This window comes from Olea europaea, chromosome 1, assembly GCF_002742605.1.
Source record: "Olea europaea var. sylvestris chromosome 1, O_europaea_v1, whole genome shotgun sequence".
Taxonomy (NCBI): Eukaryota; Viridiplantae; Streptophyta; class Magnoliopsida; order Lamiales; family Oleaceae; genus Olea; species Olea europaea.
Window position 1 is genome coordinate 21,593,188 of NC_036237.1, and position 15,253 is coordinate 21,608,440.

The 15,253-nt window shown below is 34.3% G+C and overlaps 2 protein-coding genes across 2 annotated transcripts; one reads left to right on the top strand and one right to left on the bottom strand.

Moving 5' to 3' along the window:
- Positions 1 to 230: 230 nt before the first annotated feature.
- LOC111405872 lies at positions 231 to 2,269 on the bottom strand. Its single transcript, XM_023034960.1, has 3 exons — positions 2,006 to 2,269; positions 1,654 to 1,874; positions 231 to 273 (listed from the first exon to the last, which is right to left on the bottom strand). Exons 1-3 carry the CDS (start codon positions 2,267 to 2,269, stop codon positions 231 to 233), a joined length of 528 nt encoding a protein of 175 aa, XP_022890728.1.
- A 7,748-nt stretch (positions 2,270 to 10,017) lies between these two features.
- LOC111394182 (SWI/SNF complex subunit SWI3C-like) lies at positions 10,018 to 10,640 on the top strand. The gene is made up of 2 exons (XM_023019971.1): positions 10,018 to 10,427; positions 10,518 to 10,640. The coding sequence occupies exons 1-2, from the start codon at positions 10,232 to 10,234 to the stop codon at positions 10,619 to 10,621; spliced, it is 300 nt and encodes a 99-aa protein (XP_022875739.1). The 5' UTR covers positions 10,018 to 10,231; the 3' UTR covers positions 10,622 to 10,640.
- Positions 10,641 to 15,253: the final 4,613 nt, after the last annotated feature.

The window sequence follows — 15,253 nt, forward strand, 5'->3', positions numbered from 1 at the left end:
ACAAATTCCAAACTATAACACAACACAATAAATATAAGTCGAAACCTCAACCTTTACCAATAAATAAAATGAAATATACATATGGATACAAAAAATATAGTGAGCCCCATAACTATCTACAAGTGATGCAAAATCACATCTAGACATGAACATGCATTCCAAAACATAACCACATGTTCTATGAAGTGAGTCATACTAACAAACTCTATCGTGTGGCTCCGACTCCAAAATCAATGCTTAACTCCAAAAGATGCCCAAATTCTCAACTGTTGCCTGATAAGGAAAAACGAGGAAAAATATATGAGTTGATAGCTCAGTGAGTGGAGAAATTCAAAATAAATATAATTTTTCATTTGTACATTTTTATTGAAAATCAAATTCATATCATTTGATAATTCATAAGCTACCATCATGTAATTATAGCCAAAAAGTGAATTATTCACATAAGGTCATAAAATATCATCTTAAAATCATTATATAAATATCAGCTGATAACCAGCTATAATATCATCACATCAAACGTACTAAAAAATTCACCAAAAATATACCCTCTAACTGAAATATATAATCCGCCCCTCGGGTTAAGAACTTTCTTCATGGACCTTTGGCTCCTCTATGAACGAAAGTCGGTCTCAAAAACCTCTCATAATCAATTCTAGAACACGGTCAAGACCCCTCAGTGAACTATATGTACACGGTCGAGACCCCTTCATCCCCGGTCCAAGACCCCTCAATGTAGTATAGAACACGGCCAAGGCCCCTCAGTGAACTAGAAAAAATATATAATCACAGTTACTTTTCTGATCGATCTTAAAATCATACCACATATTCCAATTCACAATGTACCGTATACATTCTTTAAAATCTCACATGTATCATAATAAAAGATATTTCCATAATAACCATATAATTCGAACACATAATTGCATATACTTACTCATACTTTAATACTTAATTTATAAATACTTTAAAAATATTTATATTTTTCCACTCACAGAACTATGTATGCCAAAATCAACTCAGTTGGTAAGCTGTCCCGATATCCGTATCGTCGCCGAAAATATGATATAATTTTTAAATCAATAATTAACTATTTTAAGAAATTTCATTAATTAAATAAGCGATACCCAAACTTAATTATTTCACGTTTAGTCAATTTCTAAAGTTTCTTTAATTACTAAAACTAATTTTTCTTTCATTTTACTCAATTTCCTAGTTTATTATACTTAACCCCTTCAATAAAATTGAATTTAATCTAACAATCTAACAACTATAATCAAACATAACTTTTCAATAAGTAACTTTTTACTTACCTTTCAAAATTGAGGAATTCAAGCCTAATAGTATAAAGCACTTTATTCCTAACACGTTGGTGAATTTTTTCTATTTTTTTTCTTTCTTCTCTTCCTCTTCTCTTCTGTTTTTTTTTTCTTTTTTATTTCTCTTTCTCTTGATTTTCTCTCTGGTTCGGCTTCTCTCACTTGTGTCTATTTGTGTGTGTAAGAAATGGATTATTATATCAATGAATTGGGTAAGGTTTGTCACTCCACCACCTGCAATTTTGTTTTTGTGTTTTGTCATTTTTTTGGGTCAAAGTATTACAAAACTCACCCTCTTAAAAGAATTTCGTCCTCGAAATTCAATTGACTAAACGCGGAAATCTGGGGATACTGAGAACGCATATGCTCTTCACTTTCCCATATCGCTTCTTCTATAGCATGATTCCTCCACAAGACTTTAACCAAGGGAATAGTCTTAGTATGCAAGACCTGTTCTTTTCTATCCAATATTTGAACTGGTTCTTCTTCATAGGTAAGATTTTCCTTCAGCTCTATTGGTTGTGATTCCAAAACATGAGATGGATCTGGAATATACTTACAAAGCATGAAAACATGGAATACATCATGAATTCTGGACAATTTCATTGGCAAAGCCAACTGATAAGCAACTGGACCAATGCGTTCAACAATCTCATATGGGCCAATATACCTTGGACTCAATTTACCTCGTTTACCAAATCTGATAACACCTTTCCATAGAGACAATTGCAGAAAAACTCTATCCCAACATCAAATTCAAGGTTTCTTCTGCGTCTATCTGCATAGTTCTTCTGTCTATCTTGGGTTGTCTTTAACTTTTCTTTAATTATCTTTACTTTCTTAGCAGTAATCTGGACATATTCGAGACCCAATAACTCTCTTTCACCAACTTCATCCCAACATACTAGAGTTCTGCATTTCCTACCATACAGTGCTTCAAAAGGAACCATTTCTATACTCGAATGACAACTGTTATTATAAGCAAACTCCATCAAAGGAAGATGAGTATACCAATTTCCTTTGAACTGTAGTACACAAGCTCGTAACATGTCTTCCAAAATCTGAATAGTTCTTTCTGACTAACCATCTATTTGTGGATGAAAAGTTGTACTAAAATAAAGTTTAGTACTCATAGCTTTCTGCAAACTGGGCCAAAATTTAGAAGTGAAACGAGAATCTCTATCTGAAACAATAGCTACTGGTGCCCATACAAACTGATTATCTCATCAACATATATTTTTGCCAATTTATCTAGCGAGTAGGTAACTTTAATAGGCAAAAATCTGGCAGTCTTCGTCAATCTGTCTACAACGACCCATATGCCGTCATTTCCACTCTGAGTCCGTGGAAGTCCAAATAGAAAATTCATAGAAACTTGTTCCCATTTTCAGTCAGGAATAGGCTACGCTTGTAACAATCCTGCTATTTTCTGATGATCTGGTTTCACTCGCTGGCAAATGAGACATCTGTATACAAACTCAGCTATTCTTTCTTCATTCCATGCCACCAGTAGTGTTCTTTGAGTACACGATACATTTTGTACTACATGGATGCGTTGCGTAAGCTGAACTATATGCCTCTTCTAGAATTTCTTCCTTCAATTTCGAATCATCTGGAACACATAATCTGTTTCCCATAACTAAAGCTCCGTCATCTCGGATGGTTTAATCTGTATGCTTACCGTTACCAACTTCTTCTTTCAATTTGCTCAACACTGGATCTTGAGTTTGAGTTTCTCTAACTGTATCAATCAAAGTAGGCCTCACTTGGAAGTTGGCAAACAATGCTCCTACACTGGTAATTGATAATTGGGCATGAGAAGCTCTAAACTCACCAAACAAGGATGAACATATTACATTAGTCTGGGTCATAGAACTCAATATTTTTCGACTAAGAGCATCAGCAACTACATTAGCCTTCCCTAGATGATAATCAATCTTGCAATCGTAATCTTTTATCAACTCTAACCATCTTCTTTGCCTTAAGTTTAACACTTTCTGATCGAAAATATACTTTAAGCTTTTATGATCTGTATATATCTGACATCTCTCACATACAAGTAATATCTCCAAATTTTCAAGGCTAGGACAACTGCAGCTAGCTCTAAGTCATGTGTAGGATAACTCAGTTCATGTTTCTTCAACTGCCTGGAAGCATATGCTATAACTTTCCCATTCTGCATCAAAACACAACCAAGACCCTGACGTGAAGCATCACTATATATCACAAACTCTTCACCGGGAGATGGAAGGGTAAGAACTGGAGCTGACACTAATCGATTCTTTAATTCGAAGAAACTTCTTTCACAATCTTCATTCCAGATAAATTTAGCATTCTTTCTAGTCAAACTGGTCAAAGGCAGAACAATTTTAGAAAACCCCTCTACAAAATGACGATAATAACCTGCTAAGCTAAGAAAACTTCGTATTTCTGTCACATTAGTAGGCCTTTCCCATTTTATCATTGCCTCAGTTTTCTGCGGGTCAACATAAATTCCTTTTGCTGGTATGACATGTCCCAAAATTACAACTTTATCAGGCCAGAATTCACATTTACTGAATTTAGCATACAACTGCTCATCACGTAGAGTCTGCAAGATGAGTCTGAGATGCTCTGTGTGCTCATCATGATCTCGAGAGTATACTAAAATATTATCAATGAATACAATCACAAATATGTCTAAATACGGGCGAAACACTCTATTCATCATATCCACAAACGCTGCTGGTGCGTTGGTCAACCCAAATGGCATCACAAGAAATTCAAAATGACCATACCTTGTCTTGAAAGCAGTTTTTGGCACATCACTGTCCCTGATTTTAAATTGATGATATCCAGAACGCAAATCAATCTTTAAAAATACTGTAGCACCTCGAAGCTGATCAAACAGGTCATCAATACGTGGTTAAGGATATTTATTGCGAATTGTCACTTTGTTCAATTGTGTGTAATCTATGCACAGTAGCATGGTGCCATCTTTCTTCTTCACGAATAAAACCGGTGCTCCCCATAGAGATATACTAAGTCTGATGAAATCCTTCTCTACCAACTCTTGCAACAAAACCTTTAACTCTTTCATTTCTGCTGGTGCCATTCTATATGGTGCCCGTGAAATAGGTGCAGTTCCTAAAATCAGATCTATAGTGAACTCCATATCTCCGTCTGATGGTAAGCCTGTTAATTCTTCTAGAAATACATCTAGAAAGTCTTTGACCACTGGGATGTCTTCAGGTTTTAGTTTGCTACCATCTGTATCAATCACATGAGCTAAATATGCATGACAGCCCTTGTTGAGCAATCTTCTAGCGTTAAAAGCAGATATCACACGAGACGGTAAAATTCTGCTCTGTCCATTGAATATAATTTCAAGCTGTTCTGGTTATCTACACAAAGCCTCATTTCGAAAGCAATGAACTGAAACTCGATTTGTTGCCAAAAAGTCCATACCCAAGATAACATTGAAATCATATATGTCAAGAGGTATTAAATTTGCCCTCAACTCATTCTCCTTTACCTTAATCCCACAACCTCGATATATATTGTTTGCTAATAGTGATTCTCCTACTGGTGTACTCACTACTAAACAACTGCCTAGAGGTTCTGACTTTTGATTCACATATAAAGCAAATGCAAATGAGATAAAAGAATGTGTAGATCCAGGATAAATCAAAATACAAGCATTTCTATCAAAAATAGACAACATACCCATGATAATATCTGGTGACTCCTCTGCTGCCTGCTAAGTTATAGAAAAAACTTTGCCCTGGGTCTTTGACCGTCCTGTCTGCTCTTTTGATTTTGTATCACTACTACTTGTGATATTAGACTGGGCTACACTGCTTGCACCTGTTCTATTAACTGAATCATCTCTCTGAGTCTGATTCTGTCTTGTACTACCAGCACTCTGTTGAGGAAACATCTTCGGTACCATGCCACTCTCCTGTGATAGAACTGGATAATTTCTTTTGATATGTCCACCTTGACGACAATGATAATAGACTCCGTTCCCTTTAAACTTTAAACACGTGCCGAGATGAGGTCTTCTACATAGTTGACAATAAGGAGGTCTAGTACTAGTAAAACTCTCGCCCTGTCTCGGAGTAAATAATCTTAGGGAAGAACCTTGAGTATAAGTACGACTAGCCAATGGCTGCTGTACAGTACTGGGACTAAATCTAGGGCCCTAACTTCCCCGTGATCGAGATTTGAATTGACCTGAACTGGACATACCGGGTCAAAATCCTCTACTGTCCCTCTGAGGAAGTCTATAGTTAGAAGCACTCACCATTGTCTGACTACCGCTTGCCCTGAACATTGTTTGTTCTCTACCACTTGGCCTATCAGAAATGCTCTTTTCTACTCTCAAAGTTGATTCAACTATAAACCAAATACATTCCAGTCTGCAGCTGTTACTATTGACTGAATCTCTTCCCTTAGCCCATTTTCAAATCGTCTACATTTATCAATTTCGTTGCTTACCAGAACTTGGGCATACTTTGAAAGTTCAATAAATTTCACTTGATATTCTACAACTGTCATCTGCCCTTTTACTAGCTTCAAAAATTCTTCCTGCTTTGCATCTTTATAGGATCGAGGGTAATAGGCATCATAAAAGATACGTCTGAATTCTGTCCAAGTGATGATGGAAGGGTCTCGATATGTACTCTGTACTGACTGCCACCAATCATATGCATCCTCCTCTAATAAGAAAGTGGCAAGACATAACCTCTGATCATCTGACCAACCCATAACATCAAATACCCTCTCCATCTTTGTCATCCATGCCTGAGCAACTGTAGGATCGGCTATGCTAGTGAACACTTTAGCCCCTAACTTTGTAGCCCTCTCAATACTGAAATCTCTGTCTATATTACGCATGGCAGATGCAACGGTAATAGCAATTCTTTCAACAGCCGTAGGATCAGTTCCAATCACATTTCCCCATCCCCGTTGTTCAGGAGGCTGGTGAACAGATTCTTCTACCCTTTCGAACTCTCTAGGTTCATTTCTATCAAGAGCAATGTGAGACCGGGGCAACATCTCTTGGAGCCTTCGAGTTTTGCCACCACGAAGCATGACTCACCTACAGTTATGCATGATAAGCTAAACATCAGAATGTATATATGTACAATGTAAACCTATGGACTCTAATACATGCTCTGATACAAAACTGGCACACCTCGCCTAGTGTAACACTATTGGATTCGGACGTGGCATACTCCGATGATAGATACCAACTAAAAGTCGAACCCACCATCAAGGCTACTATAAGTACAATATATCACTTCTTATAGATCATTTTTCTAGCAGAATTTCGACATTATCTCCCCTGTAAATAGGACTAACCAACCTGTGATCAATTTCACACAAATTCCAAACTATAAAACAACACAATAAAGATAAGCCGAAACCTCAACCTTTACCAAGAAATAAAATGAAATGTGCATATGGATACAAAATACATAGTGAGTCCCATAACTATCTACAAGTGATGCAAAATCACATCTAGACATGAACATGCGTTCCAAAACACTAACTACATTTTCGATAAAGTGAGTCATACTAACAAACTTTGTCATGTGGCTCTGAATCAAGGCTCAACTCCAAAAGATGCTCAGATTCTCAACTGCTATCTAATAAGGAAAAACGTGGAAAAATATATAAGTTGACAGCTCAGTGAGTGGAGAAGTTCAAAATAAATATAATTTTTCATTTATACATTTTTATTGAAAATCAAATTCATATCATTTGATAATTCACAAGCTACCATCATGTAATTATAGCCAAAAAGTAAAATATTCACATAAGGTCATAAAATATCATCTTAAAATCATGATATAAACATGAGCAGATAACTATGCTATAATCTCATCACATCAAAAGTACTTAAAAATTCACCAAAAAATGTACCCTCTAACTGAAATATATAATCTGTCCCTCGGCTTAAGAACTTTCGTCATTGGCCATTGGCCCCTCCGTGAACGAAAGTCGATCTCAAAGACCTCTCATAATCAATTCTAAAATATGGCCAAGGCCCCTCAGTGAGCTATATGTACACGGTCGAGACCCCTTCATCCCCGGTCCAAGACCCCTCGGTTTAGTATAGAACACGGCCAAGATCCCTCAATGAACTAGAAAAAATATATAATCAATGGTACTTTTCTGTTCGATCCCAAAATCATATCTTATATTCCAATTCACAATGTACCGTATACAATCTTTAAAATCTCACATGTATCATAATAAAAGATATTTCCATAATAACCATATAATTCGAACACATAATTGCATATACTTTAGCGATATACTTAATTTATAAAGACTTTAAAAATATTTATATTTTTTCACTCACAAAACTATGTACGCCAAAATCAACTCGGTTGGTAAGCAGTCTCGATATTCGTATCGCCGCCTGAATTATGATATAATTTTTAAATCAATAATTAACTATTTTAAGAAATTTCATTAATTAAATAGGCGATACCCAAACTTAATTATTTCACGTTTAGTCAATTTCTAAAGTCTCTTTAATTACTAAAACTAATTTATCCTTCATTTTACTTAATTTTCTAGTTTATTATACTTAACTCCTTCAATAAAATTGAATTTAATCTAACAATCTAACAACTATAAAATCAAACATAACCTTTCAATCAGTAACTTTTACTTGCCTTTCAAAATTGAGAAATTTAAGCCTAATAGTATAAAGCACTTTATTCCTAACACGTTGGCGAATTTTTTCTTTTTTCTTTTTTTTTTTTCCTTTTTTTCTCTTCCTCTTTTCTTCCTTTTTTTTTCTTTTTCCTTTCTCTTTCTCTTTCCTTTTCTCTCTGGTTCGGCTTCTCTCACTTGTGTCTATTTGTGTGTGTAAGAAATGGATTATTATATCAGTGAATTGGGTAAGGTTTGTCACTCCACTGCCTGCCATTTTGTTTTTATTTTTTGTCATTTTTTTTTTGGTCAAAGTATTACATAGGCTAAATTGTAATTTTCTATATAAATAAACTTTTGTGTGAAAAGAACATCTGTGGGCTAAAATACACATATTTTTTCCAACAATTAAAATTCGTGACAGCATGATACATATTATTTGGTGGGCCAAAGCCTATGTTTCTATGCAAATAATTTTTCATGGGGAAAACATATTTGTAAGCTATTATGAAATTAGTAGAGAGATATTAAATTATTTTTATAATTTATTTATTATTCATATTATAGTAATTTTCTTAACCTTATATAAAAAAAATAAATTAATCAAGACATTAGTGTCAATCGATGTAACATTAAATCTAAAATATTTCATCAAACCACAAATAAAAATTATTCACTAAGTATGGTTTCATCTAAACTTAAAAAGATTACAACAAACATGCTTTGTATCTATTATTAAGCAACTAAAAGATATAACTTTTCATCCTTGTAAATTAAATAAACAATTGATCGCATCAAAGTTTTTCTCTTCCTCCTCAATAACATCATCTTCCTCATTAGTATTATTCTCTATTGACAACGGTGTAAATGGAGGTACAACGAAGCCAAGAACTTTACCATATAGCTGGTGTATAGAATGATGTCAAGACTACAATGTAGAATTAAATTGTTGCTCAACAACCTTCAGCTTATTTTGAATTCCTTGTGTTAGATTTCGTGTTGGCTATTCTATGAACAAAAGGGTAAAATTGTAAATGTTCAAAAGTTGAAGGAGTCAAAGATGGACCAAGGAGAAAAATTCGTCTTAAAAATTGCTCGCCAATTACCTTGGAAGCACTTGACCAGAAATTTCAGCTAGGTTGCCACTTGCTGACTGTGCCTTGGATGCTTGAGCAGCCACGAGGAAGGCACTCGAGCAGCCGTGTCATCTGAGCAAAGTCCTGTTCGCGATTTTAGCAGTTTTTCTAATCCTATTCAACTTCAAACACTTTGATATTATAAATACTCAAGCATAGTCCGTCCCAAAGTGTGTTGAATCATTATTTCGTACAAGAGAACATGTTATTGAAGATCAACAACCCATTTCATAAATCTCTTGATTCAGCCCAAAGATCAGAACACAAAAGATCTAATGATCACACATTAAAAATCATTACTTCACCAATATGCTTTAAGAATTCTGAAGTTGGGAAGAAACGGTTGGAGTTTTAATTGTTCCAAAATGAAGTTCTTTTTGGTGATCCGCGCTGAGGGAAAATAAGTCCAGAGTTTTGGAAAGTACATGATGCACAATCAAAAAGGTTTTTCGGTGATTTACAGGGAAGGTGGTTGGAATTTACTAAGGTTTAGTCGTGTCTGGACTATCTTTTCTATTGGATTCCCCGTAGTTTTTTGATCCTCATGAAGAGTTCTTCAAGGGGTTTTCCTTTGTTATCAAATATTGGTGTTCTTTACTTTATTTGTTTTGATCTATATTGCATGATTGACACTTATTGTTTAATTTGAAATTAAACTTAATCATCTAGAAACAATAAATATATGACTTGCTGCTTTTTATTGGTTAATTAAATTCAGCATTATACACCTCTATGTATAGTTGGGTCAACGTTTGATCTAGTATATTTCAATCTTTACCAGTCATCGCTGCCAAATGACTGCGTATTGATATGCTAATTTTCATTCATTTGAACAGTTGGTGATAAATAAAAGACTTTGTTTTCCCAATCCTCCATGGGACTAAATACTTATTGAGTTTCCGAAGTTCTGTGAAGGAAAAATTGATTTTATGCTGTATTTACTTTGTGGTTAACCAACATCTTCGACAGGTTGATGTACTATTGTGTTTGGATTGCTTCAATGAGGGAAGATTTGTTGCCGGTCACTCTAGCCTTGATTTTGTGAAGGTCAGTTATACAAATAATTATGGAGATGCAGATGGAGATAATTGGAGTGACCAGGAAACACTACTGCTTCTTGAGGGGATGCAAATGTACAACGAAAACTGGAATCAAATTGCTGAGCATGTTGGTACGAAGTCAAAAGCACAGTGCATCCTTCATTTTGTGCGTCTCCCTCTTGGTGGTTCTTCGCTGGAAAACATAAATATTCTAAGCATACCTGGTTCGTCAATTGCACAGAGCCAAGATAATCATGGAATATCACATCCCCATTCAAATGGTAGCATTTCATGTTTTAGTATGCTGTATTTTACCTTCTGTGCACATTGAGTAACTTCTCCATTCCGCACTTACAATCTTATGGATTCAGGGTCCAGCTTGCAAGATGGTGATTTTGAAAATAAATTTCCTTTTGCCAATTCCGGAAACCCTGTTTTGAGCTTGGTAAATAGTTTCTCCCTTATTCATGCTTAAGCAATTTGTATATAACTCCCTACTCCTCACCAACTATTTATAGTCTCTCTATCTCTATCTCTATCTCTCTCTCTCTCTCTCTCTCTCTCTCTCTCTCTCTCTCTCTCTCTCTCTCTCTCTCTCTTGTCCTTTTCATATAAAATATAGTCATACATTTACACAATCACACAACCCCACACGCGGCTCAAGGATCTCCCTCCAAGAATCACTTCTTCCATCATTTTGAATTGTCAAGTGAAAGGTAAGTGTAGTGGTACAAATTGTTCTTTCACTAAAAAGGTGAGTTCGAGGCAATCGGAGGTAGATTTGCTTCCGTGGATGAAAATGAAAAATAATATAAATAGTTGAAGATTTTAATAATGTTCATTGTATTTTATTCTTAAACTAATTTTAAATCCTCGCATATTAAAAAAAAATTTTTTTATTTTTTTTTGGTTTATGAAAGTATTCTTTTACGGTACATTTATAATGATTCCAAAGGTAAAAATTTGGGTCGTTACATCCATAGTAAAAGTTTATCCTTATGAACAAGATTATAATAGCTTCCCAGCAAATACAAATCTAAATAGAGATTCGACAATAAAGTACCAGGATCGTGCCTAACTTTCTATGACAGTTATGCGCATTAACCATTTTACCAGCTTCTGAAAGGGAATTACAAACTTGTGTTCTTTTATAAACTTAATTCGGACACATGTTTCCGGACTTCTTTTATCATAAACAGTGTACCCGGGTACCAAGGGATCTAGTCTTGTAATTCAGAATTGAAACTGAAAAAATAGCAAAGTACCTGATCCTTGTTTACATCCTCGATGACAAAGAAGAGCTTTCATAGAACAAGAAGATGGCTGATCTAGATCACTGGAGTGACCATATTGTTCACTGGGATTATGAAGCATCCTTAAATTAGTATTGACGAAATATTGTATCAAATTTTTATGCCTTAAAAAAAGATGTTACACTGGCAAGAAAAGTTACATAAAGTTTTTGCATAGTACATCTTATTCAGTTGCTTAAACTGGTGCACAATGCAAAATTTCAAAATTTAAGTGCCTCAAAATTTAGTAAATGTCTTAATTAATAATGTTTGCAAATTGATTTGCATGGTTAATCCTAAAAATTTGCTTACTTGAACTGATTGCTATTGATGTCAAGCCAGCTTCCATGAAACATGCTAAATGAAATCGTGCACGTGTGTTTTTAAGACTCAAAATGTGTCCAGCAGTCGAAGCTTAAAGAAATGAGCGTGTAAAGCACATCCTCGGCCAAGCTTAGCACGTGGCGTGACTATTGACCAACCTGTCTTTAGAGTCCAGTGATGATATGAGACACCAATTATAATGGATTCTATTACAACTTATTCATCACTCGCTGATCTTTTGTAACTTGAGTTGCAAATAGCGAGACCAATTATGACGAATTCTCTTACAACTTATTCACTAAACTTGTATATGTAATATACCTTTGGCCTCTTAACTTACTCAGCTTTTACATTTTCAAGCTCTGATTGGATATCAGTAAATCTTTTAAGTAATTTATCATTTCCAGAATCTAAAAATCACCATTTCAATGGTAAGAAAGAAATTACAAGAAAACTTTATGTTGAAGTATGTGCATGAGAAACAAAAGATATTTCTTGAACAAACGTTTCTTTTTGGCAAGGGCAGCTTCAATTCTTGCCAATCGATCCTTCTTTAGAAATGAAAAGACAAACACTGATTTCTTCAAATAATCACTAAAATGGACGGACATGTAGGCACGTATAAGATTAAAAAAATAATAATAAAAAAATAAAAAAAATCATACAAGCGAGTACAGCAAATATCCAAGAATCCATCTTTGTATCCATTTCCTTAATTTATTTGAAAAAATAACATACTTACTACCCGTACATCTATATCTATGTGAGAATGAGGGATAATCCAATTGTACATTATTATTCACCAATGTGCCAGTGTGAAAATTTGAGAGATTGAGGAACGTGGACAATCACAATGAAGGAGAGGAACGGCCATAGAACTAAAGTACTGAAGCAGAAGAATTATGGTTCAATTTTATTTTATTTTTAAATTTAAATAGGGTTGGGTAGGGTGTAATCCAAAATTGATCCAACCCACAAACGTGTCAAATATTTTTCCACTTTTCCGCCGTAATTTTTTGCTTACAAACAAGTCAAGATATATCTTGTCCCTCAAATTTTTTGTCGAGAAAAATTACAAAAAATTTTGGACACAAGTCCTTCCACTATTGAAAATTTTGAAGCAAATCATAGCACTACAAAATGTCATTTTTGTGGGAAAAATGAATTTTGCCTACAAATCTCAATTTGTCAATGAATATTTTGTAGGGAAAACATAAATTTCTAGTAGTGGTGGGGGAACTCTCCTATAAGAAATCCATCGTATGTCACGGTGAAACTGTTAGTTCTACTCTCTTGTAGTTCTCTTTCTGGAATGATATTATGGGGCCAAATTTCCCTCTTATCAGATTTCATCATCCCAGCCTTCATCGCCATGTTAATAATTTCCTACAAAATCCAAATATTCTACAATCCAATCCTATCTTGAATAATTACCTTCAACCCACTGGTATATCTAGCTATTTTTTGATTTTCGGACTTTAATAGGTTGTTCCGCTCTGCCAATGGCATAAATTCATTGGTATGGTTCGATATTGTACAATTACCCTACGTGCAACCCAAGTACATGCTACACAAAATTTGTTCATAATTTGCAGGCAGAAATCTATCTATCATAGAGTGCTTCATCTTTATCCAAGTCTGAATCCGACCATTTTTCTATCTCCGATGAGCATTCTGTAATTGATTCCACCATACCGTTGCTACACATCTTAAACGGAACGCCACCATCATAACCATCTTGTCCTTCGAGGCATCCATAATTTCGAAAAATCGTTCAACCTCTAGCAACCAATCCAAGAAGTCCTTGATCTTCATATTACCCAAGAACGGGAGAATGTTTACTTTAAAGGTATTTTGGTTTTGATGATTAGGGTTAACCAACAGTGTTTCAAACTTCTCAAATTCTAATTTGATATCTTCTGCAAATCTCTGATTATTTCCTTTTCGAACTCCAGGCTCAGCGACCCATTCATTGATGTTTTCCTATTGTTCATTCTGCCCTTTGTTTCCAACAACCTGCAACAACAATTGATAGATCTCTCCGATCTAAGTAGTAAAAACGTCAATTGGCCAATTTTGAGAATCCATATTTGTTCTAGTAATTGGTACGTAACCCATGGTTATAAATAAAAAAATATAGAGATGGAAAAGCCGGCTCTAATACCACTTGAAGCAGCGTGAAACAAGGAATTTAAGGACCCAAATTTGGAGTCCACCAAATTATGAATAAAAGAAACTCATGAATTTTATTAATTGAAGGATGATCAAAAAAGATAAATTAACACTTTATTTATAAGGCTTGCATGAAAACCTAGTTTAAACAAATTAAAATTGACAGAAATAACACTAAAACTTTAAAAGCAATTTTTGAGTCTTAAGCGAACTCAGATAGCCAAGACCATCGAATGTCATAGCAAAGTAATGAATTCCACTTGTTCGAAGAAAATCCGTAAGCTTATGGGATCATTGTACAAGTAATAAGATTTGTGAGTTAAGAATATCGTTCCCACGAGAAATAAGGTCTAATATCTAGTTCAGTTCCTTTTATTAAATTCGAGCTAATATAAGATCAAAGGAGTTATTTCTTAGGTATTCTATACTAATTCTAAACTAAGAAAGCAAATAAAATATTAATCTAATATATGAATGTTTATATTGGAATTGTGAATCCCTCTATTGCCATTCAATTTAACTCTCAAATGTATAATCAATTTTCTTTGAAATAGTTGCACTGAGAAAATAATCATACAAACGAGCATACCCCTTTGCCATTTCATTTAATTCTGTTTGTCAAACTTTACTTGTAATTTGTAATACTAGTTGAAATTTGACATTTTGGTAATTTTCTCTTCGAATTTTGGGGTTTAGTTGTCTGTGTTAGATTCTTTATAATTATATTAAGCCTCTATTTGGTATCGATTAAAATCTAGATTTTAATCTAAGTCAAAATCAGCAATTAATTTTAACAACATATTTTATGGGTTCCAAAACTTTAGATCCGCATATTTTATCTATTTCTATCAAAACATTACATCAAAAAAAGGTTTTCTCAACAGCCAAAAAACGTTGCAAAAGACTTTTTGCAGCGTTTTTCCATGTGTTGCGAAGGTCGATGTTGTCATTGAGGGAAGACTTTTTGCAGCGTTTATTCAACGTTGCAAAAGACGGTCTTTTGCAGCGTTTAATAAACGTTGCTTTAGTTTTTTTTTTTTTGAATTTACACATCAATTTATATTAATTGATTGCAAAATTGAAAATGACACTTTGTGAACAAATTTTGGAATTGCATAAAAATTGATAACTTCATTACAAATTTTCGAATCAATACACTTGAACATAATACAATACCACCTAACTATTAAAAAAAAAAAAAAGAAAGGGACAATCACTACCTACAAAAATGCCTCCGTACAAAAATTTATCAACTCTTCGACCAATAATATACAATAACAACAAAAATGAACAATTACTACAAAAATTTTCAGTAGACA